Source organism: Anser anser (assembly GCF_964211835.1).
Source record: "Anser anser genome assembly, chromosome: 3".
Taxonomy (NCBI): domain Eukaryota; kingdom Metazoa; phylum Chordata; class Aves; order Anseriformes; family Anatidae; genus Anser; species Anser anser.
Window position 1 is genome coordinate 102,371,706 of NC_139722.1, and position 27,905 is coordinate 102,399,610.

The 27,905-nt window shown below is 41.0% G+C and overlaps 2 protein-coding genes across 4 annotated transcripts in view; one reads left to right on the plus strand and one right to left on the minus strand.

The window, feature by feature from the left end:
* The window catches only part of USH2A (usherin), a 416,419-nt gene extending 414,856 nt beyond the window's left edge, over positions 1 to 1,563 (plus strand). Inside the window, exon 73 of the mRNA XM_083828188.1 lies at positions 3 to 1,563. Coding sequence (XP_083684314.1) covers positions 3 to 92 — 90 coding nt within the window. The 3' untranslated portion in view covers positions 93 to 1,563. The remainder of the gene's footprint in view (positions 1 to 2) is intronic.
* KCTD3 (potassium channel tetramerization domain containing 3) lies at positions 1,084 to 27,905 on the minus strand. 3 transcript variants are annotated; one of them, XM_083828193.1, is made up of 18 exons: positions 27,703 to 27,905; positions 24,247 to 24,300; positions 22,758 to 22,803; positions 21,221 to 21,294; positions 20,694 to 20,752; positions 20,425 to 20,505; positions 19,624 to 19,749; positions 18,509 to 18,599; positions 15,916 to 16,106; positions 11,859 to 11,974; positions 9,542 to 9,629; positions 9,285 to 9,401; positions 8,034 to 8,204; positions 5,518 to 5,673; positions 4,457 to 4,553; positions 2,832 to 3,016; positions 2,591 to 2,729; positions 1,084 to 2,238 (listed from the first exon to the last, which is right to left on the minus strand). In XM_083828193.1, exons 1-18 carry the CDS (start codon positions 27,762 to 27,764, stop codon positions 1,656 to 1,658), a joined length of 2,436 nt encoding a protein of 811 aa, XP_083684319.1. In that variant the 5' UTR covers positions 27,765 to 27,905; the 3' UTR covers positions 1,084 to 1,655. The 3 variants fall into 3 exon arrangements, with proteins under 3 accessions (XP_083684319.1, XP_083684318.1, XP_083684320.1); XM_083828192.1 differs by having other exon boundaries at positions 19,609 to 19,749; XM_083828194.1 differs by lacking the exon at positions 19,624 to 19,749.

Below are 27,905 nucleotides of genomic sequence, written 5' to 3' on the forward strand. Positions count from 1 at the left end.
AGTATGTAGATGAAGAAGATCTTGTCAATGTCATCAAAGGCTTCAGCACAGTCACCAAGGAACACACTACATTCACTGATACCCACCTCTGAAAAACTCAACCACCTTCTCTAGAAAATGCAAAGTGGGTAACTTGCCAAAAGCAGCCTGCATGGACTCTGGGAGAGGGGATAAGGCTGCAGATTCTGCATCCCACACCCACTAGTTAAGAGATAAAACTGTTTGTTGGGGGCTGGGGGTACTACTTAGCCTTTTTCCACCATCTTTAATTGTATAGTAAAAATTGTGTGTTAGCACTGATGTCTCAAAAAGGTATGAGAACAGTTTGAAAACCTGTAAGTTATACAGTAGTAGAGGACCATGGAAGTAGAGGCACTCATCCTTGTCTCTCATCCAACTTTCACAGTTGAGGAGGGTTTGTGGTGGGGCTGGGGTGCTTATATGGAAAATCTTTTACCTGTCCAGAAAAGCTGTATGTGGCTGAAAGGGGCCTTCGTGGAAGGACAGATGTGGATTTATTTGACCTGACAGAGCTCCACCACAAAACTGTGTTCATGCATTAGTAAATAAACAGCAAATGAAGGAAGTCTTACGGATTTGCTTTACCTTTTGCCTCCTCTCTCCCTCCCTCTTCCCTGCCCCCTTGTCTCAAATTAAAAAAAAATAAAGCAAGCCATTAATTAATATTAAACTCCAAGCATACTTTTTCCAAGGTAGAAAACCTCCTAACCCACTCCCTGTTAAACAGTCGCTGTCACAGCCTTCCCTTTTGCTTACGTATTGCTAATCTACAGGCAATATAATTTGTTCAACACCCACAGTGAACCAGGAGCAAACATCAAGCCATCAGCACAGCACAGGTAGGAAATATCATGTCAAAGCACTTGTAATTGAGAATTATTACACCACGACAGTAGACCTACTCCCATATTCATCTCTGTCCTCTTTCCAGAGAAAGAGGCAAGGAAGCCCTCAAGAGACTGGCAGTTCTGTGCATTTTGCCAAGCATATTTTTCTGCATGCTCTCCGTCACAATCAGAAAAACCCATCATCTGACACCATAAATTTTCAGAAAGCACAAGCAACATTTTTCTGGCAATTTATTAGGACTAAGAGGCAATATAATATGCTATTTTAAATAGCTTCCTCCTTTACCTGGACAAAACATTTCAGACAGCAGCATACAGAGCAAGAATCCCATTCATAAAACAAGACCACAGAGGCAGCCCTGTGAATCAGGCAGAATCCAGCCAAGACAGCAGCAGCTCCACAGAGCAATGCGTACTGTGTCTGAAAGGCATCTTCCACCAAGCAACCAAGTACTCCCCAGCACCCTCGTACCCCGCCCTCTCCCACCCCCCCAAATAATCACAACATAGCACATGCCTGACCATGTTTACGCAATGCACAACAATATTTTGGACCAAGTACCGCACTACATTTTGGAGCATTACATAAAGCCGTACACTGATGTGTCGACTCTTCAAATGTTTGGCAGCAGCCAGGTACTTTCTCACAAGCTGCTTCCTTACAATTTTCATTCTGCATATCAAAACGAAATCCCTTTCAAGAAGAAACCCGCAACATGCAGTGAGTGTTATGTCTGCTACCAGGCAGAGTGCACCTGCACCTCATCTTTGCCACCAGTCCCATTTTCACAAGCCATAGTCCTGGCAAGATGAATCATTCTTCCGGTGACGTGGCGAAGCAGCTGTCTTTGTAGGTGATGGAGACGCTGCACCAGGTAATTCAGGTCCACCTTCAACAAGGACTGGTGCAGAGGCCAGGAGAGGCACTTTCTTCCTCCCCAGGAAACCAGCTCCTTCAAACCCTGTTTTCTTCTTGCTTTCTGCTTTGGCTTCACTCTCCTCTTCCAGTCCTCTTCTCTTGACATCCAGTGAACTCTCTGGCAGCCTGTTAACCTCTGTGCTGCAACATCCACCTGCCTCTGCCAGGCCAGTGCCTCGCACTTCAAGTGTTGTTGCCAGGCCTGACTTCCTTTCGGCTGTGCTGCCCTCAGCTGTTGCCTTCTTCGCCTCTGTCTGGCTTGAATTCCCATTTGCAGGGGCTGCCTTTTCGACTGGGCTTTTGCTGGATAAGTTAAAAGCCTGAAAGTCCCGGTAACTGTGAAAGCTCTCCGTCCGCCTTGCTCTTGCCAATAGGGGGCTTTCTCTGTATGGCCGCACAGAACCATATGTAGCTGTTTCATGGATTGTTTCATGGTGTTGTAATTGGAGGCTTCCAAAGGAAAAAAAAAAAAAAAAAGAGAGACAAAGGCAAAAAGAGCTCATGTTAGCTTGAGAATAACAACCAGTTCTTCTGCATACCCTGCTCCCACTCCTAAAATAGCCATATACTCATCTCAACCCCCACACAACAACTTCCAGATCACTTGCTTCAGATTCTCATACAGTACTTCGATCTACACACACATAAACCAGCACATATCCAGAAGCACGAGTGCGATTTAGGACACTTATGGCATAGATTCAGGGGAATCAGCTACAGCGCTCAGGTCACCAAACCTGTCTCCACCTACCTGAAGGGTAAAACCTTTGGTGTCTGCAGCTGGTGCTACCCCGTGACCTACCTGGAATTAGATTCCCGCAGCCGGTTTGGCTGAACAACTGATGTGGCAGGACTGATGTTGGGAGTGGCGCAGCGAGATGTACTCAAATCACACTGGTCAAGCAACTTCAGAAGCTCTTCCTCTGTGGGGCCGCCAACATCTGAAAGAGAGAGCTCTTAGTGCCTGAATCCATTTACAGTAGTCACACACAAACGGAGACAGCAAGAGAACCATACCACAATCTTGGCTTAACACAACTTACCTTTGTCTTCGCTCTTATTAACCATGTCCATGGCTGTGGTCAGATCCCACATCTGGATGCTGCCGTTTGCATGCCCAGTGAAGAGGTAGCGGCGCGGCCGAGAGCCCATTCTGCTGGATCCTTCGCATTCTCGTACAGTAAATGACGAGATGGTAGTGCAATCGACTGCCTGGATCTCACAGATTCTACATGAAGAGAAACCCCAAGTTCTCAAAACACTTGCACCTGGCAGAGTTTGGCCAATAAAGGCAGCACTATTTTGATTTTCAGAGAAGGCAATAAAAATGCCATCAGAGAAAGACCTTTCTTCCAGACAACAGTTCTTCCCCTGCATGACTGACGTGCTGCTCAGCTGCAGATGCCGCCTTCTCCCTCCCCCGTCCCTCCCACCCCCCACCTGCAGCATTACCGCTTATTTATTTTTATTAGAGGAACCTCCCTATGTTCAATGTACTTTTTCAATCCGCAGTGATCAGAAACCCAATGCTCTCACAATGGGAGAGCATTCAAGAATGAGGGCAAGTAGCCCATTCAAGAATGAGGGCAAGTAGCCCCTTCCTATGCGAGACACTCTAGGATGCTAACCTGCAGAAACCACATATTTAACCACATAAAACATGAAAAAAAATCCAAGGATGATAAATCCAAGGTTATCAACACAAATAACTTTTGTCTCCTGACAACTGCAATATGACCTGACACACCAGATCTCCATTGCTTTTTCTCCCCTTATTTTAGAAGCTCATGTGGAGAGCGACAGGAAAATGACTCCCAAAACTAAGCTATTAAGCCAGACTCCACGCCAAAGCTTCATGTATTCTGGGTAATCTGTTTTCACGGTCCCCTGTATTAAGCTTTTTACAGAAGAAATGCCAAAGTCAGTCATTTGATAAAACTCTCCACTAGATGCAAAACCAGCAGAAGTAAAAAAGCACACCAGCAACCTACAAGGCTCCTGTTCTCAATTCAGTTGCCAATAGTGTTAAAACATCAATGCTTTCTCACATTCAAAATTACTAAGCAAAAGATGTAAGAAACATTGAATTCAGAAGCATCATCTTTTCTGATCCCCTGCCGTTTTTCTAGCCTAACAGGAAGAAAAGTAGCTGTATTTGGCAACTTTACTTCTGTAGCAATGTAATAGAGTATGATGGAATCAAGCCTAAGTAAATTGTACACCTGACCTAAAAGACTGCCTCTCATTTTTAAAGGTTCTCGTATCTTCAAAGACAGGCACAAAGGAAGAGAGAGACTGCTTCCCTGTCTACCTTTGCGAGTCACAACCCTGCCACCTGCAACTTCAGCATTAGCTTTTGAAATTTAATGTTAGCTTGGTACCATGGGTGAGGTACAGATTCTGTATAGGCACACAAATGTTTACTTTGTGAGCTCAGCAGGGAAGCCATCACAACGTGCATCTCTGAAAACACATTTTTCAAAATGCCATTTGGCTTCTAGGTTATAGCAGATCATTAACTACAGTTCTGTCACTAAGACACGAAACAGAGCTCAGCCAGAGCTGTCAAGCATATTAGAAGCTTGCTGAATGCAACTGTCCCCATGGGATGGGAGACCCAGCCACTCAAGGAGCCCTGCTTCTTTCCCACTTAAAACCCTGGAGGTACCTTTTCCCAGTCGAAGACAGCCTTACAAAGAGCTTATTGGTGATGGGAACAACTTTTTGAATAAACACCTGTTGGTCATCACGTTCACCAAAGGGTCCTAGAGAAAAAAAGAAAATCACTTTTTCAGTGTTTCACCTCCCTCATCCTCTTCCCCACACGGTCCCGAAGACCCAGTTAGTATTAGTATGATTACTGGCATTTTGAAGCATCAGACCCAGGGAACCAAAAGTGACTAAAAGTTAGAAAAAGCCATCCAATGGCTAGTAGACTCTGCAGATACAAATCTGCAGAGTGTTTTTTGTTTGTTTGCTTTAAAGGACGTCCATTCTGAGTTTCCTAGATGTTCCTGCAGGAATTATCACATCACTACAAAACCATACATTAGACCTCTGTACGTACTTCCTTACTTTACAGCTCCTAGATGTCTAAAGGCCTAATCAGATTTCTTGTGATCCCACCCTGTGTCCACAGGCCATCCTGTTCATCAAAGTTTCATTTACAAGACTCTGACCACACAGGAATCTCGACTACCCATCTACACATATTCACAGAAATGCAGTCCTTGAGTATCTTGCTATAGCAACGTGCTTCCACCATTTGCCTCTGCAGTTTCAGGACTTCAGTAAACTTTGTCACGACTTCAAATTCATTTTGGAATTTTTCCACATGTACATCATTTAAAACCAAATGAGCAGTGAACTGGAACTTGCAGTTAACCCAAACGTTGCTACAGTTACCTGTTTCAAATACAGCCTTCTGTGCTTTCTGTCATTCTCTAGTTAAAACAAAAGTGAAATGCTACAACAGTTTGTTCAAGGAAAAAGTATAGCATTTGTGATCAAAAGCTTTTCTTCCTTTCTCCTCACCTTCAAAGTCAGCCCTGTAAGTGTATTCACTCTGCACAGCCTAAACGGTGAGTATTTCCTGCCATCTTTTCAAGGGAAGAGCAGTATATAAAAGCTTACACCCATGAGCTGACTCGCATGCTACAGGGTCTGTTAAACCTTCCTGAGACCCATTAACAAACAGCCTCAGCACATCAAGCTGGTGAGACATCCTACCAATGTCGTTTCCAGAACAGTAACTGCCATGACTCTCTGCTTCCTCCAGGGATAAGATTTTGAATGATGCAAGAGGCGTTGAGCCTGGCTGAGTTGAAATCATGCCTCGAAACCGAGTCACAGTCCACGTCCGTACATGGTTGTTATCCGCACAAACTAGAAAGGAAAAAGATGTACAATAACATTTACAAGGGATGACACATTGAAGGAGCTTAACTTGAAAGTTTTCTATATGACAGTTTTTCAAGATTAATGACTAAATCCCGCTTAGTCACATGTCACGTTATCTAGCAACACCAGACGATTATCTAACAATCTACAAATTGTTGCACATGTCCTGTTTTCTATTAGTTAGTTTTGTCTCTTCCCTCAGAAATTAAAGAAAAACCTGAGGCAGGTGAAACACATGTTCAACACACATTAAGGCCTGACTGCGTCAGCACCAGCAGCACCCTTCAAAACTGTGTGTGCAGGTGCCAGTTACAAGACACGTCAGGAAAGCAGTCTGGCAGCAGAACCCTCCCTCCACACAGAAAAATGCTCTTCTGTCTCATTTATCAGTTACTCAGTTTCCTACACAGACGTGCCCTTTCCTGGTACTGAGGGTTTAGCATGAAATCAGTTCCAAGTTGCAGCAGAACAGATGGCTCCTGGGCTGTTTGTTTACGATCTAATTGCATAGCGTGTTTTCTGTTACTTCAAAAATAAAATGAGGGGCAGCAGAAAGTAAATCTGTCCCCTGCCCTGGTTGCTAGACTCTGGGTGAAAAAATCTTCCACAAAGGAGGAGAGACTACCTCTTCTCTGGAACCAACAGATGCTTTCCTGAGCATAGCACAGGGCAGCACAACGAAGACTGAGAGACAGCTGAGAAAAGAGGAGACACAGACAACCCTTTGAAGTCATGGGAAGGTTTTCTCTAGGGCCCAAGAGGGGGTGGTGCACATTTTCACAGTATCACAGTATCACAGATTTCTAGGTTGGAAGAGACCTCAAGATCATCGAGTCCAACCTCCGACCTAACACTAAGTACTCCACTAAACCATATCGCTAAGCTCTACATCTAAACGTCTTTTAAAGACCTCCAGGGATGGTGACTCCACCACATCCCTGGGCAGCCCATTCCAATGCTTAATAACCCTTTCGGTAAAGAAGTACTTCCTAACATCCAACCTAAAACTCCCCTGTCGCAACTTTCGCCCATTTCCCCTCGTCCTGTCACCAGGCACGTAGGAGAACAGACCAACCCCCACCTCTCTACAGCCTCCATTAAGGTAACTGTAGAGAGCGATAAGGTCTCCCCTGAGCCTCCTCTTCTCCAGGCTGAACAATCCCAGCTCCCTCAGCCGCTCCTCGTAAGACTTGTTCTCCAGACCCCTCACCAGCTTGGTCGCCCTTCTCTGGACTCGCTCGAGCACGTCCATGTCCTTCCTGTAGCGAGGGGCCCAAAACTGAACACAGTACTCGAGGTGCGGCCTCACCAGAGCCGAGTACAGGGGCACAATCACTTCCCTAGACCTGCTGGCCACACTGCTTCTTATGCAGGCCAGGATGCTGTTGGCCTTCTTGGCCACCTGGGCACACTGCTGGCTCATATTCAGCCGACTATCAACCAATACTCCCAGGTCCCTCTCTGCCAGGCAGCTTTCCAGCCACTCATCTCCCAGCCTGTAGCTCTGCTTGGGGTTGTTGCGCCCCAGGTGCAGGACCCGGCACTTGGCCTTGTTGAACTTCATACAGTTGACCTCAGCCCATTGGTCCAGCCTATCCAGATCCTCCTGCAGAGCCTTCCTGCCCTCGAGCAGATCGACACACGCACTTAGCTTGGTGTCATCTGCAAACTTACTGAGGGTGCACTAGACGCCCTCATCCAGATCATCGATAAAGATATTAAAGAGGACCGGCCCCAGTACCGAGCCCTGGGGGACACCACTAGTGACCGGCCTCCAACCAGATTTGACTCCATTCACCACAACTCTCTGGGCCCGGCTATCCAGCCAGTTTCTAACCCAGCGAAGCGTATGCCAATCCAAGCCCCGAGCAGCCAGTTTCTTGAGGAGAATGTTGTGGGGAACTGTGTCAAAAGCCTTACTGAGGTCAAGGTAAACCACATCCACAGCCTATAAAAATAATTTTGCTGCAACCCAGAAAGCTCCTGAAATGCTATTAAAGCAAGAAAAATCCTAAAGGACCTTTCCACAACAGTAAGACTTGACAAGGATATATTTGTTTACAAATCCTTTTATTTCCACAAATTGCAACCTTGGAATAAGATGCAAAGAGTTAGTTGTTCCAGTATCTGGTCAAATAGAGCCCAGGCCTTTTAACAGCTAAGGGCTTAGAGGAATGTCTAAGAAAGAGGATCCAACCAAATTTAGCTTTTTAGTAGAAACTCTGTTCAGTTCACTTCTATCAAATGTGGAAACAAAGCAAATTAAAAAGTTATGCACGTGAACACTGAAGTGGTCAGGAACGGGGAGAGCCACCAATGCAAACTGATGCACAGAGGAAGATTACCTGACACAAGGTGTTTCTCCGAGAGCATGATCTTCGTAACAGGGCTTCGATGAACTGTGAAAGTCTGGAAGAGCTGAGGCCCAGACCCAACTGTTTCAGGGTGCTGTACAATCACCCGCACTGCTCCAGAGCTGGTGCCATACGCAATCTCAATCCAGTTGCCACTTACACCTACAGCAAGCACAAACACAGTTGTTCACTTCAGGAATAAAAGCTTGTCTTATTGGAGTCATGTAATAAGGTGGTAGAAAATAGTATTTCCAAGCTTTCACAATAAGAAAGATATTTAACACTCTTAACTCATGATTTTCTCATGATCAGAGAGGAGATTTTCGCACTTTAAAAAAGTTTATTCAAATCCATACTACACTCTTCAATACTATTTTAACAACGGCCCACCCTCATTCTCTCCTCCCTCCTGGAGGTGAAATAAAAGACGGATAAAGTCATTTGAAGATCTCGTTCTACATTCCAAGAGGATATTTTGGCATTTCTCACAGTGACATGTTCAATATGTGCCACACACTGTTTACTTCTGCCTTAGTTGGAGGCAAATGGGAAGAAAGCAAGGCAAGAACAGGGAGGTCTATAGCTAAAAAGGTCACTATGGTATCAATACAGATATGCAAGTAAACAGTTCCTTCAAGATGTTTTATTCCCCCCACCACCTTGTTCCCCTTCATTTAAAAGATAGCTGCACTGTGATTACAGAAGAATGCATAGACACAACAACTGAACATCACTCAGCTGCCCATTTTCAGTATATTGGTTATGAGAAGGTTAGACGTAATGGTAAGGTTGTGTTTCTGCCCCCCCCTGCAATTCATCATTAAGTATTTCAGTGAATCAAATTTATAATTGTACTGGGTCTGGCTGGGATGAAGTTAACCTTCCCTGCAGCGGCCCATACAGTGCTGTGCTCTGCACTTGTAGCTAGACCAGCATTGGTATCACACCAGTGTTGTGTCTACTGCTGAGCAGTGCTGGCACAGCATCAGGGCTGCCTCCGAACCCCATTCCAGAGTTAGTAGGCTGGGGGGCGGGACAAGAGTTGAGGTAGGAACACCACCAGGGCAGCTGACCTAAACCAACCAAAGGGATATTCCATACCATGTGGCGTCACACTCAGCAGTAAAAGGTGGGAAAGGGGAAAGAGAGGGAGGGTTCTCGTTAAGAAGACGCCTGTCCTTCCAAACAGCTGCTATGCGTACTGAGGATGCTTGAGGGACATCAACACAATACAATACTAACTTGTTTTAGGTGTGAGGTAGACACTGAGCGCTGTTATAGCATCATTGGAGGGATCATGGTACAATTCTGTCACTAGAAGATCGTTGTCCTTCATCCTCAATGGGAACTTCTGCATGTCTGTGGGGAAGAGACATTTGTTTATTACTCTGAAAAGACAAAGCTGTTCTGATGTGACTTAGACCAGACAGACTAAAGAGTTTAAGAACAAAGCTGCTCAATATCACTTCCTTTTTATTCCACTCTGCCCCCTTTCTTACCTATATAATAGATAGAGCCATTGTTACAGCCCAGCAGCAGAAAAGACCCAGCAGTATCATAGCTCGTGATAGGAACAACATCCTGAACCTAGTACAAACAAAAGAAAAAATAATAAGTCAAATTGCTGCTTCCTCAGTTTTCTGGAGGTTGTTGGGCCTCAGAGGTTTCTTCTACCCCCAGTTCTTGCTCCTCTGCATATCTACTACAGGCAGAGATCTCTATAACGAGGAGAAAAAACCTCTTGCCCCGTACCATTTCATTTTTTCCAGGCTAATTTAAAGAAGCAGTACAAGAGCAGAAAGGAAAAAAAAAAAAAAACACATCTAAGAATCCATGGATCAAGGTGCAATGTGCTTCCTGGTTCTCTGGATCAAAGGTCTAAAAGGAAGCTCTCCCAGCTGCAAAAAGTTTACAAAACTAATGAAGGTGGAGGGAACCCATCAACAGATGCACCACTTTACTCATCGCCTTGCAGAACACATTAACAACTGCAAGGAGAGGTCCGAGCAAGAGGAACCACAATGCTGCCAACAGCATAAATCGACTGGGTCATCAGTCAAAACAAGGAGAGTTATTTTGTCATGTGCTATTGCTTTATCTGCTACCTCCTATTCTGTAACACTAAGTATTCTGCTGTCTGGCACTCCAAAACCTCCTCTCCTTGTTACATGCCACTGAAACATTGCCAGAGGAATAAGTACCAGGAAAACCACCTCAGCTAGTCTGCTCAGATCGCCAAGTTGGGAAGATGATGTCAGAACTAATTACAGACAGAGGTCAGATTTGCACCTTCAGGGTAAACTACATCAAATACAAAAATCACAACATGAGGATAGCTTGGTAAAAACAAAGTTTCCTTAAAGTAGAACTTAGAAAGGACAGTTCTGGAAAGGAGGTAGAAAGGCACCAGGAAAACAAGTATGAAAGGAAACAAAGGTCTTGATCTGCATGGGGCACTGGTGCACTGTCGTTCTAAACATCTCTCCTACAGCAAGTATGATCACGTTCTAAGTTCAGAGCAAGTCATGGAAAATGGGTACGCAAATACCAGGTATTCTCATGAGGAATTTAAAGATCAGAGGTACAACCCTGCCATTTAAGTCTTTATGGGGTTCTTCAAAAACAACGTGTTCTACAGGGAGATGAGAAAAACTGCCATCTCCCTAACACTAACAAAAGAGCCTGAGGCACGGAAAGTACCCTGAAACATTTTTTTTTATTATTATTTTTTTCATTTACAGGGAACTATTCTCATCCTCTAGGAAAAATAATTTGAGAACAGAAAAGCTTATTTTGTGACATCTTGGGGTATAAGCCCCTCCTAAAGATTTTCTACTCTTCAATAAGAGAGCTTTCACTACCAAAGGAATAGTCTGCCAAACTGCAGAACTATTACTGCGATCAGAAAGCTTTCCGTGCCCCTCTCTGGAAACAAAAGGAAGGTATATTGGACATCAGTTTTTATTCCTTATAAAGGACTTGCTCCTTTAGCAAATATTGTCAAATAGCATTAAATTGTCTCAATAGAAGATTTTGCAATGCATCGATAGGACTTTAAATATTGTTTTGTTGCATTTAAGACCAACCCAACATGTTTGTCTGCCTCTGCTGCAGAAGCAGTGCTATCCCATGCTTATTATCTTTGTTATTAGTTAGCAGTAGTCACTTAAGGGTTGAATAAGAACTTAGTCACGAATGCTGCAGCAGACATGGGAGTCGGCCTCAGGTCAGTTCTATCTCGAGGCAACTGGAAGGCAATTTTGGGATTTTTATTGCATCTAGTTTTGTACCACAAAGATGCACATCTGGCTACCTTACAAGCTTTGTTAATCACACGAATGCTCAACTGTTTTCTCAGACTCACACAGACTCCAATGATCTCTCTATTTGACATGCATTCTGACAAAAAGAATAGAGTTGGTGCTGCAAGAAACATACACATGCACAACTGACATCAAGAAGAGTTTCCCATTGTAAAACAACTTGAGATGTCCAGATATCAGACGCCTTATAACATGTTTCCTTTTTATTTCAGAATTACCTCTACACATTCCCCACAAGTTTTCTATTTTCTATTATGATTCCAGTGAATTTTTACAAAGTTAATCCTCCAAAAGGAAGTTTAAATATACACAGAGATGACACTTACACACCTGGTCCTTTTACTTGAAAGCCTAAGAAGCATGCTTGGTAGTACCATCAAACAAAACTGTGTTCGAAGTATTTCACACTTGTTTTTAGAGTCTTACTTTATTTTATTTCTAGTAAGACATACTAAATTATTAAAACTGATACAGAAAATTGAATTAAACACACCTGCCAGTGCTGAGTCACAGCATTCCACACTCCCACTTTCCCTGTATGACTTGTAGCCACCAACTGGTTGCCGATGAAGAAGAGAGCATCTACAGGGACTCCAAGACTGAACACTCCTACAAAAAGAAAAGAAAAAAAACCTGAAGAATCTATGAAGCGCATGTAAAATAAAGAGGAAAAAAACTGCAACAATGGAATCTCTCCAATATTACCATGTCACTTATTATAGTGGCAATATTTATGTATATTTATTAATTATTATTTATTTATTTATTATTAATTAATTAATTTATGTATATAGCCTTGTAGCCTTATTTCTAAAACCCTAATTGAATATATTAACACCTCTTTTTTAGCAGAAATACTTGAACTTGGAAAAATAAGCAACCTGCAAAAGCTTCCTTCTTTCTTTCTTTCTTTCTGTTTCTTGTCACCTCCAGATATTTAAGTTTGGTTACAGTTCACGAGTAGAGAGTACAGGCTACTCAAAATTGAAGCTATATAAGCCATATGATTTCACGATCATGATATACTTCAAAATCTGGAAGATAAGACTAACTTACCAGAAAACACCGTCCTTCCAAATAGAGAAAATGTGTCATCAAACACATTTCACTTAATAAAAATCAAAGCACTACAAATTATGACAGGCATTGATGACTATGGTTAGAGCAGACCTTAACATTTCAGCTTTTCTATGTTTCAGAAAGGCTCCTAAATGTCACGAAAACAACACCAATCACTCCAGTCTATCTTTCACCAGAGGTCTTCGCTGTTTGAAGACTAGAACTGCAAGTAAAGCTGAGACTTATTTAAGTAGGTGCAGGGAGGGAAGAGACCAAACATCAGCTTACCTCTTGTACTGTAATCTTGCCCAAGAGAACTCTTTGTGTGTGTAACCATTTTACCATGAAGTTTAGCAAAGTCATTATGTTTACCAGATTCTAAAATATTATGACCCTGGCAAACATAAAAATGAAGCAAAAGTAATTGCAGCTTGCTGAGAATCTAGATACCTAGAACAGCAAGGTCCTACCAGTGACACAACTTGCAAGAGGAACCCCAGAACAGGGATCCCTGTTTTCACTGCACAAACTACAACTGGAAAGGGTCTGTTTACTGAAGTCCATACATAACTTCCACCACCCAAATCTGTCCTCTCCTTAGAGGTTTCTTAGTCTCATAACAAATCCAGTATCAATATTTTTAATTGAACTGCAAACTTACATAGTGTACAATATTTTGTACGATTTATTGTACCATGTATTTAAAAGTTACAGAAAGCTAAAATCATCTGAGATAATTTCCAAGTTTGCCAGCTACAAAGTCTGGCAAATTGGCCCCAAAAACCACTCTGTAAGTAATTCCAAACTAAGCTTTATTGCCTGCTACATACCAAAGTCATTCGTACTGAGGTTACATTACACTACCAAGTGTACACTTGCACGCTCACAAACTTTCCTATTCCATTCTGTTTCCTCTACATATTTGTATTACTGTCCACTAATGCACTTTATCTGGTGCAGCAGCAGACATATCTTTTAAAACAAGGGTACCCAACAGCTGGAAAACTTCCCAACGTTATTTCAGACAAACTCAAATGAACAGTGTGCCACTCCCAACCAAGAAGCAGCCGTCCCTCTAGAAGCTCAATACATACTTACGTTGTAATTAGGATGCTAAACTGTTTTCCAGGGCACAGTACAATCATTCGATACAGACAAGATTCAGCAGTACAAGGCATGTGAAAAAGGCAATAATAAAAAATCCACAGAAACAACTAGAATTGATTACTCCAGAGAAGGATGAGGTTCAAGGAAATCAAGGAAGACAGCTTGAATGGTCTGGAGGAATTTGAAGTGTCAGTCCTGCTTAGGCTCAACAATCTTGAGACCCATCCACAGGGGAGACAATGCTATATGTAATGACAGGTTCTTGTCTTAAGGGTCCCTCTCAGCAAAATACTGCTTACAGCAGCAATCCAGCAGCTGTGTCTTATGTAAGTAATATTGAAAGGAAAGAGTGCGCTCTGGGAGAGCTTCATCACAAAGATGCCAGCCCGCGCAATTTTCTGCGGACGGTGTCACCGGGCTCCAAAGACTGTTTGGAACGAGCAGTTTCTTTCACGAGATGATAGCAACATATTGTATCTCTAACGTAAAGCAGGACTGCAAGCACTTGCCACTATAAGGAAACAAGACAGCTATATTCAAATTCTTACTATTAAACGCAACTATATTTTAGTTCTTTTAGACCAACTACCATGACGTATTAGCCAGAAGACAAACAATACAGTCTGATCAATGTTAGTCAGAAGATTCAATCCTGTAGGCACTTTCTCTTCCCCTTCCCCCTGCCAAAGAGAGACCAAGTGGGATTTCCTTTGTTTCACAGTCACTTCAATGCAGCACAGCCTGCTTAGCAAAGTGCTTCCTTCATTTGTTTGCCACCTTCAGTTGCAGTTTGAGTTATCAGAACCTTATGATGCTGGCGTATTTTAACTTTTTTTTTTTGCCTTTGAATTTGATACCCAAAAATCTGAGATGTTGCTTCAGGTATCTTATTTCAAATCCTAAGGGAACACAAGCACCTAAGTCACACCAGAAAATGCAGAAGGAATGTAATAGCATAGTGCTTAAAGCAATACCTATTACAGTGGTACAGATGTCATGCTAACTCTTCCCTGCCTACTAGTACAAGATTTGGTGAAGGGGTGAATAACAGAAGAAAAGGCTTCAAGTATAATATCCACTCTGTTTAACAGAGAGATTACATATTCAACTTAGCCACACTTTTCAGATTTATTTATTTATTAAATACAATGGAACCTCCTTTTCTATTTTGCTGATTGTGATCACAGGCAAGAACTCTGAGTCACGAGTAATGCAGCTGCCTACTGCTTTTTTATTTCATGCAAGACCTTTGCCTTTCCCTGTCTTCAAATCTGACTTAGTGCTTGAAATTTTTTAAATATAAGCAGCAGCAACAGCCATTAACAGAGCTAGAAATTGCCTGAGCATCTCTAAATTAAGCTCTTCCTTTAAAGTAAAAGCACATGTATCAAAACATAAATTTGGTCATTTTCACTTTAACGATGACATTAATTCTCATGACTTCAACTATGAAGATGTATCTAAACACAATTTAATTCTGCATTCAGTTTCAGAGAACTGCTCATATAAAGAGATTGCCATGATACTTGGTTAGCAATACCCACTGCCAGAGGGGACGTACATTACTGGTAAAACAGTGGCGACTCAAACACCAGAGATTAGGCTAAAGGAAGTTCCTAATACCATTCCCTTCGATGCCTCTCCAACTTGCCCTGTATTTGAAAAACAAACGAGTCAGACAAGCCATCAGATCAGTACCGATGAACATTTACTTCTGAAAATCTCTTCTTGCTGTTTTAAACCTTCCCTAGCTGTGTGTCCTTCAGTGCCAAGAAGTACAAGCAGGAATTCCTATATGCTTAGGTCAGCACAGTGTGCTTTTTCCCTACCTAGACACCAAAGCTACAAAAAGAACAAATCATCTTCTTCCAAATTCCATTTATAAACTACATTTGACAGAAAACTTGAGATCTTTTCATCATCTCCATGTAAAAATATGGCTTTGATAAGGCAAAGGCAAGGAAAAAGCAGAACATCTCAGCATCTAGCTTCCCATCTCAATAGTTTTATTAACCTTGTGCTATGGCCTAGATCTAAACTCAAGTCCTATGAAAAGTTTAATTCTGATTTGTGTTTTCACATGAAAACTCAAACTGAACGGAAGTATTAGTATCTGTTCAGCAAACAGACTAGTTTTATTCATCTTTCCGATTTTTAGAAAGGATTCCCCTAGCATGACAGAGAAGAAAGTTAATATGCTCTAACAGGTTGCTGTATTACAATTTCTTCTTCAGTAAGCATTGTAAGCATTGCATCGAGTAAGCATTTTCACAGAGTGACATAATACTACTGATCACACATACCTCACAATAGGTTCACAAACTCCTTTCTGGTTAAGCACAAGAACAACACAAAAAACAAATCAAGCAAACAATTACAATTACCAATTTCACTGCCACTACCGCCATCTTGAATGCTCCACAAGATTATGCTACTCTCTGAGGCAACTGCAACCATCTTATCCTTGTCCCCATGAGGTCCTCCAACCACCTTCGCATTGAGAGCCACTCGCTCAATTGTCCAGTCCAGATAGGGACTCGTGAACACCTGCTGCCACCCAGACGACTCTTTGATTCTGGAAGAGTGAAGAACGGAACAGTGAGCAGAGGTTAAAGATTCAGATACACACACTAGACACTTTGGTCTAAACCTGACCCAGTGTGGATGGCCTAGCCAAATGCTAGAGGATGATGTTGAGCATAAGACCTTAGAAGAAATCTTTTAATTTCCAGAGGCAAATGAATGGTTATTATGCAAGATACTCAATCATGTTCTGGCATGAAGTTGTACTACCCAGTCACACAATTTCTGTTTATACCGAATAGGCTATACACTTTACTTTTAGAAAATCCTTTTCCTGTATAATCTGTATAAAAAGACTAACATGATGCCAGGAAAGCATAGCTTACCTGATTGAATTTTATGCAGTTATCTAGATATTTTGTAACTGAGCTAGAACGCACACTCTCGGCACTCAAATTACATAAATGTTAACACAGAAAGCAGAAACATCTCTCATACTTTTTGCCATTGTTTCACTTCAGCATTGCATCCTGCCTGGAGCTGAAGTACCACAGATTGCTATATTCTACCCATGTAGCATGCAGAATGAATTGTAACACAGCAACTTAAGAGCAGGGCTGCAATATCCATAAGCCTTTGCATGCAACCAAGACATTCTCACCAGCTTATTACCAAATTGTAAAGACTTCTATAGTACTTAAAGGGAAAAATTGGTTGTTGTTTTTTTTTAGGAGGCACTGTGTTTTGCTGTAGCCTTTCAATAAAATAACTATCTTAAGCATTTAAATAGTATTTGTTAACAAGGAGACTAAAAGAAAGTCACAAAATTAAATATAAGAATATATTTCTTACTGCAAGAATTTCACTGTCCACTATAAACTACTACTTTGAGAAGGAACTCTGGCTAAAATTCAGATGTTGCCCTAACAATAATCCTAAATAATCCTGAAAGTCACGTAATTTGACTGCAGCATAGTAGTATAAGCAAGCTGAATTTAAATTTGAGGGTAGAGGTAAGTAGTTTAAAGTGTATGCTGTCTGCTCACACAGTAGATGCTTAAAAAAGCCTGGGCAAATTCACCCATAAGCAAAAAGAAACTGACAGATACTGAGATACAGCAGAGGGGCAAAAACTGTTACCAAAAAGCTGTGCAGGAGCATAAAGGAGGCGGGAAAATCCCACCATGGTATTGCTAGAGTTCCTTCAAGTTCCAGAAAGGAAACGAGTCAATCAAGACAAGACTGCTACCTTGAGTCACTAAGGAGAAAACTGTGTTTTAAACTGGCATACTGACCTGTGCCCTCTTTCAGCAACCGTTTATGTCTGACATGCTTCCTCAAAAGCATTGCTAATGACTAAAGTTTAACAGTAATAACCCTGATTAAGTAGATTACCAGCAGGAAAGAAGCAGAATTGTTCACTTAAGTGAGCCAACATCCAAGGAAAACAGAGAAAAAAATCCTAAGGAGGGGACAATTAGCACAAAGACAATTGCAAATCACTGCCTCCTTCTCTAATCAGACCATATTAAGAATAATTGAAAACTAGAACTTAAACATGGTTTCTCTTACACTACTTAAACACAAATTAAACCGAAATGAATTGCAGTGGTGAATACGAGAGACAAGTTATATGTGATTTAAGCTATGGAATTTAAGCAAGTAAATTACTATCCTATACAGCAAAAAAGGCAGCAAACTATGGTTTCAGCTTGGTAGTACCCAGAAAGAAGCTTTTCACATTACACTTTGTATTCCCCTTTCTGAATCACACTATGACAGCAGTGTTAGGTTGTTTTTGAGAACAGTTCTTTTTAAAATACTATCTTCCACTGGAAGGATGGCCACCATTTTAAGACTACCAGATGCGAACTATAAACAGCTTCTGTAATATGAAGATGTTACTTATCTTCACCTGATCTTAAAAATTAGCCAGTTGGTTTACAGTACATTTAAAAACACTTTGCAGCCATCCGTGTGAAGTAGCAAGTGTGTAACAGTTCTACTTATGCCAAAAAGACTGGAGTTTATGACAAAACACATCACTCGTAGCAAAGAAAATCTATGAACTGTTTCAAGCTCTTTGATGGTCTAACTTCCCACACTTCACAGACTGTCTTCAAACCCAAGCTGTATGAAGAACTTTTAAAATGAATCTTTCATTTAAAACGTTGCTTTAAAACAGGTATCATTTGGCAGTTACAACTGGATTCCATTCATTGATGAATTTATTCTGCAAGGGCATCACGAACTGACATCAAAGCAGTAAAATCTGAGTTCCTGTCAAGCAGTTTATTTACATGATCAGGAATGGTATCTCATATTTATAAAAACACACTGGGCGCACATGATACTGTCATTTCAGAGTAAACCGATTTGCTATGGTTTACCAAAGCAGAAAGTTTATTGCGTTTGTTAGATTTCTGTATTCTGTCAAAGCAACTTCATTCATACCTGTAGCACACAGCAAAATGAGCATAGGCAGCTACTATCCAATTGTGATGACCAGCTACTATTAAAACTTTCCGTGGGTCCACAGGAAATCCTAAAACCAACAATAAAACTTAGGTCAGTCAAACAATGGGTATTGGAGAAAAGATGAGCATAGACATCCAGAAAAGGGCAGGACTCTCCTGCTCGGATATTTAACAGAAACTTTGATAATAAAGTTTTCAAAGAAATATTTCAGTCATATTCTAGTTAGCAATACCCCCCAAAATGCTTTTCTTTCTACCAAGAAAAACATTTCATCTCAGTCACTACAATGGAAAGTGTTTGTAAGTAGAAAGAGGCAAGTACATGCTTGTATTTCTGAAAAGTTTTTTTTTTCCCTGAAAAAATGTTAAAAATAAAATTGAGGATCGTTACCAAATAAGAAACTCTACTGCCCCCTTCCAAACCTGCGGTAACTCAGGAAAAGGCTTATTTTAATATTACTTGTATATACTTTCACCTTTTAGCATACTCAGGATTTTCCTAATATTGCTGCAATTTACACAATTTTAGCAGAAAGATGGCAATTCTAAGAGCACAGTTTTGCTTACAAAGTCAAAACCTGGTAAACGACACTAGCCAATACTACTTTGTTTACAATTTTTAAATATTTTATACAGAAAGTACTCTATATAGCCAAACAACTGAAGACTACCTTTGTGCTAAAGACTCTTGACTCCTGCAGGGCCAACGAGGCACCAGGAGCAAGAAAGAAGTGCAAGAGAAGGAAGGAGGTTCATGTTCCTAAATAATGACTAAAGAGACACTGGCCTGTCAGTATTTTCTCACGGCTTCCAGTACAGTGTAAGGCATTTGTCTAAGTGGCCAGACTAATACTGCATGAAGAACTTTAATTTGCCTTTCTTCTCAGCCTAGTGTCTTGACTGTGCAACACTGGGCCTTAAATACTGCCTAAAGAGGAGTATATAAGCAAACATTCAGCAATTTAAGATCATGCAAACATATAACAACACTGAAACCAAAAATAGTCACTCCATTTTTATTTCCCAGTGACAATGATTTTTGCAGTTTGTTTTGGTTTTAAGACTGACATCCCTCACCTAGCCTGACTGTACCTTCTCCAGTACCAGCAAGCGTAGGTTGGACACCACCTCCATGAACCTCACTCTCAGAGCAGTTTTGACCAGTTCTAACATCAGCTGGTGGCCCAGCATTATTATTTATTTTACGATTGGGAATGCCTATAAAAGAAAAGAGATGTTTTGTCCCACTCCATAAACTTCAGCAATATAACAGATATTCACTCATTTTCAAAATAAAAAAGTAGTATTTGTGCATTTTAATCCAAAACCTAATTCATCAGCTATAAGGATTAGAGGATATCCCAGTATTGAAATAAAAAATGCTTCTGCTCTCTACTTTGACATTCACAACCAGTTTAATGAACTATCTTCAGAAAACTTGTCAATAATCGGCTAAATAACCCACAGTCTTCAGGTTAACACATGAACAACATTCATCTCTACTGAGAAGTAAAAATGTAACGTACTCATATTGTTAAGAGAAGCTTATTTGTGATGATTTGTCATCTACTGACAGAGGGTATGTCAAGTAACTGTTTCTTCAGAAAGAAAAGAGTACTACATGTTGATAATATCTAAAATATACTTAGATAATCTCTACATTGGCCCACACAGTTTGTTTAGCATTAACATGCCACCCTCTCTCCAGTACTCTAAATACACTGTTTTATATAGCACACAGATATGTCTTGTTTATGAACTATGTCTAATTCAACCATTCGTCTCAAGCTTTCCATATGAAAGCCTTCTCCGGACTGTTTGACAGCCAATTGCTCCCACAAACGGAAGCAGTAAGCGGCTGCAAGCAACATCAGACCATGAACACAAAAATACCTGGAGGAGGCAGGTAGCCATGGAACAGGACACTGCCACAAGATGAGCGTTCCAATTCCTCACATAGAAGCAGTCTTCTCACTGAGGGGAAAAAACACTATGACCATAGCTTTCACTTCCCAGAAAACAAGACGTTATTTCAAATAACCTTCTGTATCAGGAAATCTGAAAATCTACAGGGTCATAAGTGCCCAGAATTTGTAATTAGGTCATTACATTACTAACAAATATGAGATGACCTCATATCAAAACAAAACAAACAAAAATACCTAAAGGGGTGATTCCATAGAATTCAGCTTCATGCCTGAGAACATTAATACTCACGCCCCTAAAGAAAGAAAAAAAAGACATAATAAGACTTGAATATTTGCATACAACCAGGTATTAGACAATGTAAATATAAAGCTACCTGACAGTTTATAGAATCACTGCCAAACACATTTAACGTGTTAATGCTTTTGAGATGTCAAAATTACCTTAACATTAATATTTTTTAATTAAAGCAAAGATACTGAGGTAATAGAGAAACGTATTGCCAGAAGTGGCTTAAGCTACAAGAATTTACTATCAAAATGTTATGCTACTGTTTCTGCCTCCAACAAGTCATATATATATATACACACACATATATATGTACCCACACACATGCACACTCTAGATATGGGCCCAGAGTTACAAGGCAGCTGAATCATGTTAGACACCCAACTGAGTAAAACTGAGCAATTCCCATTTGAAAAGCAATTTCTAATGCAACTGATCCAACTAATTTTTGCTTAGGATAATTAGAACTTCTTACCTTAAGTCTAACTCTTTTGTGCGAAGAAAATTTAAAATGGGTGCAAACGCTGTTGGATCTCTATCAATAAATATCTGCAAGGAAAAATTGCCATACTTTTAGCATTATTTTGGAGCAACCATCAACTAACGTGCTTACTTGTGCTAAGCATGGGAAAGAGGAGTTGAAGATGATGCAGTCAGCAGACAAACACAACCCCAGTTTTCAGGCACCTTTGTTCTCATTTTTCTACCATGCAGTAGTTCAGCATTCTTAAAGACACATACACAAACACTGCTGCACTTCAAAAAATAAAAATAAAAACAACACACTTAAGCTCTAGAGACTCCACAAAGGTCAATGGGTACTCAGACTTTCTATCATGTGTTCAAAATTTAGTAAACGTAATAAAATCAAGATAATTTTTTAAAAATCACCCTAAACTTAAGTCTATTATCACTACAGCTACCTCTATGCTCTTAGCAAAGTACTTGTGTGCCTTATCACTCAACAACATCGCTGTAATTATAGTTCCCCATTTAAGAGTATCACATACGCAGACTTAAATGGCCATTTTGCTGTATATATTTGCCAAACAAAACTACTTTTCCATGTCAAGATTGCTCAACTACACATGCAATACCTATCTAATGGAAGTCACCCATCCCTCTCCAATACAGCAATTCACAGTTTTTCAGTTAAAAAAAAAACAACACTATTGTTGTCTCTGCATTGTCTGTACAATGCAGAACACGCACAAAAACATGCACATTGTTCCAGTTTCTTTTATCTTGGAACGAAGATAAGAACCAAGAAATTCAGAGATGTCACCAATTCTCATGAAAGTTTAGCAACCCCACTTTGGCAGCATGATATACAAGTAGCTATATCTACAAGACCTTTATTCTGTCCTAGCCAGAAACATACACTTCTTCAGCAAGAAAACAAAACAAAAAAACAGTATTTTTTTATATTTTAAATCTTCACTAGATAAAACCAGATTATGACTTAGAATGACTCCTGAACAGTCATTCTCCCATACAATAGCACAAACAGTATGGTAAATAGGTTTTGAAATTATTAAGAAAAAAAAAAGTAAAGAAAAAGGAGATGACAGACTTTGTACTGAATCTCCACTCTTTGCAACAAAAGGCAAGGAAAACACAATGACATTTTCAAATGATTTCAAAGTCCTCTATTTTCCTCCTATTGAAATGATAAGTGCCAAATACAAACAAAAGTCCAATTGAACAGTACTCCTCACAGACTCTGAAGCAGAGATCGTGCTGTCAGCACTTTAAATGTAGGTTTCTGCAACACTACTATTAGGGGTTATGTAATACAAAAATGACAGAGGAAAATAGTGTGAAAAGACAAAGCAAGGTTTTATAAGCCTATAAGGAATGTGAATGTTTTTCTCATTTGACCATTCGCTTTCCGTGCTTTTAACGCAACTGACTTGGGCAGCGTAACTCCCATTAGCACCCAGAGCGTTTTAGGAGAAAACCTAACTAAAAGCTTAACATTAATTTAATGATTTATCAGGCTTATTACTCACAGCACCAGTTTCATCCTTCAGTGTTGAAATTCTTCCACTCAGCAAACTAGAACAAAGGAAATCTTTGTTAGATGTCCCCTAGGAATGTACTGCCATGAATACACCATGACACTACTCTGCTCTATTTGTGTGCTGTAAGTTGCATTTTGTTATAACAGTGTAGCTGAGCAAAGAAAACTGCCTAGGTTAAGCAGGAAAGCTGGACGGGAGGCAGGGGAGAACACACCAGATCATTTCCCCCGTGCAAAGGAGCTGTGCACGCACACCTAAGGAAAGGCTGAAACCTGCATACGGACCTTTCAGATTCCCAAAGAGAAGAACCTAGCCTGAAAGGATGGAAAATTCTTCTGAGGCACCCAGAGGGCTGCATAGTTTGTTACAACCCAGTAAATCAGTAAAAGCTGCTGGAAAAAAGAAAAAAAAAAATAAACAATCCATTCTGCAGGGACTTAGTGGGCAGGAATAGGAGAGTTGAGTTTTTAACACTATTTTATTTCAAAGCTTCTCTCCCATCAGATCAAAGTCCTCTTGCTCCAGATCAGCAGAAAACACCACCGGAGCCTCATTTTACAGATGTGAAGCAAACTCACTAACAACAGTTTTATTTCCAAATCCCATCTGACTGTGGATGACAATGACCTCATAGATATTTTTCAGTACTGGTTGACTTTCAGGGCAACCTCCTTAGACAGTACACTTAGTTTTGAGAAACCAAGAAACTTCTGAGGACTTCTTTATTGTGCTTTTCCTTCCACACCTCAGAGAAGGCGATAACTCCCTGGCTATCCATTTATCTGAATATTTCAGTACAACAGAAGCAGATAATGCTGCCTGTCCGTGCCAGTTGCCAGGTTTTCATTGGGAGAGAAGTCTAGCGTACAAAAATCAAGTGCCAGGAAGCAAAATAGCCAGACTTCGGCTTTTCTTTTATGAGTTTGGGATTAACTGTGATGGTAGAGATACGGCAACAACAGCACAAAATTACTACAGTACTAACAGCACAGCCAACAGAAGTAGTAACAGTAGTGAGATAAAAGCAGAAAGATACCCAGTGACCCCATAGATCCTGTAACATGGGTTAAAAACCTCAAAACTTTTAGTGAACTCCAGGTACAGGGATAATTCATAAAACATTAAATATAGTGCCACTGTATACGGGTAATAAGATCACAAGTTGCAAAATAGCAACAATCAGTGGCATCTCCCTTTCCTGCAGATTTGCTGCCTTATTTCCAGGATATTCCATCTAAAAAGTGACAACTTTTCAGCACACATAAGCAACCAGAGCACAATCCAAGACAGTAGAAGACGATTGAAAACCACCTTATTTCAGATGAAACCATCCCATTGCTTAAGATGGAGAAAAAGCAGTAAGAAATAACAGCATATTCCTGGCATAAATTAGAATGGAGAATAGGTATTATTTTTGAAAATACTTATCAACTTTTCTTTGTTTTATGAGATGAAACAAAATAAATACCATAAATACCTGGAAAAAAAGGAGTCTGGAATCCACATCAGTGTTTGTCTTGAAGTGCTGAACCTAGGAGAGCAAAATTACAAGTTACGAATCTGCCAGAAAACAGGAAGGCAGTCTCCTTTGTCAAGTTCTGTGACATGTCCTGCAAAGCTGGTATCAAACAGGTCGGAGAAGTTTGAGATTGCTACATCTTCACAAAGTCAAAGAGGTTGCAGCTTCTTTGCACAGATCACCTTTAAGTGTGATGAGGAGTATCCAGAGTATCATTTCTGTGTGTTTGTAACACGCTGCCCCAAACATCCTTTCTCTGTTTCTCACATTTTGTCAAAATCAATGCTTTAAAAATAAATAAATAAAACCACAAATGCACATACCTACACACACAAACACAGCCATTAAAACATAAGTTTACCTACAGTCTACTACATTTGTCATTAACACTGTGCTACCCTTACGTAGGATTCAAAGAGTGCTAGACCGTACATTGCAAAAGAATACAACTTGCTTCGAGTTAATATTTTATAGTAACTTCAATCAAGTTAATATTTTACAGTAATTTTAATTGCCTGCAGTTTTGCTCTTTGGGCCCTTTCTAGGGTCCCACAATACCACATTAATAGTTAAAAGTGAGAAAAATATTTACTCTGAATCATAATATTATGCAATAGCACAAATTATCATTTATAATGCCAGACAGTATTTTCCATAATAAATAACTAAGAACTCCTTTATACTAATCCCATTTTTAACATGAAGGAAGACAACTGGACTGGCAGCTTAGAAAATGAGTTCAAAATAAGCTCTTAGTCATGACTAAGAAACCTTTGGTGACCACTTAATTAACAGGAATTAAAAAAGGAAATGCAAAGGTAAAGTTCCATGTCAACTTTCCGTACAGTACAGGAATTTTGCAAGTATTACAAGTATTTTTACAACTATTTTTAGAATACAAATACTTAATCATAGTTTATACAGTTTTCGCTGCCTGTATTTTCCAGCTGTGGAGAGGAAAAAGAGTGAACAAAAAGCATTACTTTGTACTCTTAAAGGGAGTCAGAAGCATAAAAGCCGCATAAAACTACCACCCGTTCTGCATAAAATGTGGATTGTGTAGCTGCTCCCTGCAAGCACAACAATGATAAATCTGTTCTTAACAGAAAATCCACAGCATCAGCATTCCGAGCATAAACGTGCAGTCTTTTCTACAAAGGAAAAAAAAGAGAACAGTTTGCTATTTAAATGGAAAGTGGCCTTTAAGTGTGATTTCTCAGTTGTGGATTTGCTGGACACAGCTTTTTCCATCAGTAATACAGACCACTACCCTTCTTTACTTCAAGAGTAAAGGGGAGGAGGATGGGGGAAAAAGAGAGCCACCGACTGACTCCTTGCTCATTTCCTTGCAACTTCATTGCTTTGCACAATCACTGTTTTTAGACAGCTCAAGGATTTTTCTGTCCATGCCCTAGCACTGTAGTACCAGTAATATAAATAAAATATATAATATACAATAAAATATATATATTATATATAATAAATATATAATACATAATAAAATATATATTATATAATATATAATAAAATATATAAATATATATAATATATAATAAAATATATAAACTGTGGTACCAGTAATATAAATAAAAAAGGTACCAGGCAATACCTCATACTAACGTATACTTTAGAACTTTTAACATTTACACATTAATCTACGTAAACAACAAGCTGGAGTACTCCTCTCCAGGGCACAGGAATAAGCACAGTGAGCAACACTGACACGCGCAACTACATCTGCAGCTCCACGTACCTAATACACAGTGGGCAGACTCCATATGAAGGGGAATCAGGCAAAACGAGTAGAATATCCTCAAATAATCTAAAGCACATGGCAACCTACTGTTATCTCAAAGAACAATATAGACAACTGGAAACAGACTCACTCAAGTGTCAGATATAAAACAACCGCTTTCATAGTCTGCTGCACTTGTAGAGTTATCTATACACTGAGGAGGTAAAGGATCAATAGAATTTGTTACAGTAATTTCTGTGACTGTTAACTTGCAAGAGACTTGTGCTCTTGGCTAAGCAACCCACAAAACCTAAAACCAGCAACTGCTGGAGCAACAGCATGTGGCAGAGAGGCTCTGGCTGTCCCTGGAAGCAGGGGGAACCTCGTGTCAAACAGAGGAAACGTGGTCAGCTGGGTCTCCGTACCAGATCCACAGAATTACTGCTATCAGACAGCTCTCCAAACAGACCTAAGAGTTTCAGGTTTCTAATACAGGCTACAGAAGCTAGTGAATAGGAGAAAATGTGTGCTCTATTCCATGCTCTCCCATGTGCTGTCCAGATCAACTCTGCTGTTAGCTTTGAGTCACCTGCCTTCAGAAGCTGAAAAGCCTGGCCCAGATACATCCTTCCAACAAGATGGGCACTACGAGGGAAGTTGAGCTTGCAGAAGACCAAGCTCTCTTACCCGGACCGGTGCTATGCCCTACTGTCTGCCTATCAAAAGGTAAATGACTGCACATGCATTTCTACTCCTTAAATCCAAATGGCACCTGGTGACTAGAACCCAGAACCCTTCAAACAGAAGTGAAATATATACACATTTGTTAGTTTGCCGTATTCTTCGTATTTATGTAGGCAAGCCCTCTGAAGATGTGTATTCATGTATTCTGATTCACGGCCTGTAACCGTCTATTCTCTGCAGAGGCATTTAATAAGTAAGAACAATTTAAAAACACCAGATTGAAGCATCTTTGTGATTCTACTCCTAATAGAAATCTAAAGGCCGAACTGGCCTGTCATTTCAGGGCCAGAGCTCAGTGAAGTGCCTTATTCAGTGTAACATGAAATCTGGTCTGAGCCAACATCAAAGTTATCCCGAGGGCAAAACTCACCCACAGCGATGCCTAAGTTACAAACAGCTTCTTGGGGCTGTTCCCAATGCCTTATTACAGCAAAGGTACTCTGCGTCAGCTTTGGCAGCACCCTCCTTTAAGGAAGGCCATTGAGTGATAACACCGACTCTGTCTTCTGCAAGGACATTCTTAAAATGGTAGTAATTCCTGCTCCCCATGGCTGGTTTTACATGCCATGCAGATTCAGAACGCTTGGTTTCCACCACGCTGTAACGCACACGATGTCACGCCGGAGCATTTTGAGGGGAATACCCGCACTTTTCGTCACGCTGCTCCTGCCCGGCAATCCCACCCCTCCACACACCGCACCACCTACACGCCACCCTCGGCGGCCCCAGCGTTTTACGACGCAGATCTTTATTCCGGCTGCGAGCCGCAGGAGATTTTTTTTTTTTTTAATACCTTTTTTAACACCTCGGCGCCCGAGGCAGACCACCCGAAGCCCCAGGACCACCCGAAGCCCCAGGACCCCGTGCTCCGGGGGTGCCCACACCACCCCGGGGCGGGGGCCGCCAGCAGCGCCGCTCCCTTCTGCCCGCCTCACCTGGTGCCGCCCACGTTGAGCTGGACGATCTCCCCGAAGCCGCCGCCGCCGTTCCCCGCCATCTTTCCCTGCTCCGCCCGCCGCCCGCCGCCGCCACGGGCCGGAGGGGAACGGCGGCGGGGCGCGGCGGCGGCCAGCGGGGCGGCGGCCAGCGAGCCCCAGCAGCCCGCGGCAGCCGGGGCGAGGCTCGGCGTCCGGCTCGG

What these genes read in the sequence shown, in the direction of transcription:
- KCTD3 (XM_083828192.1), bottom strand. Translation starts at nt 27,764, where the DNA reads ATGGCGGGGAACGGCGGCGGCGGCTTCGGGGAGATCGTCCAGCTCAAC. An exon ending in CCAGACTCCTTTTTTTCCAG is followed by an intron (nt 22,804 to 24,246) that starts GTATTTATGGTA and finishes CCTTTGTTCTAG; the next exon opens with TTTGCTGAGTGGAAGAATTT. An exon ending in TAATAAGAGCGAAGACAAAG is followed by an intron (nt 2,730 to 2,831) that starts GTAAGTTGTGTT and finishes TCTCTCTTTCAG; the next exon opens with ATGTTGGCGGCCCCACAGAG.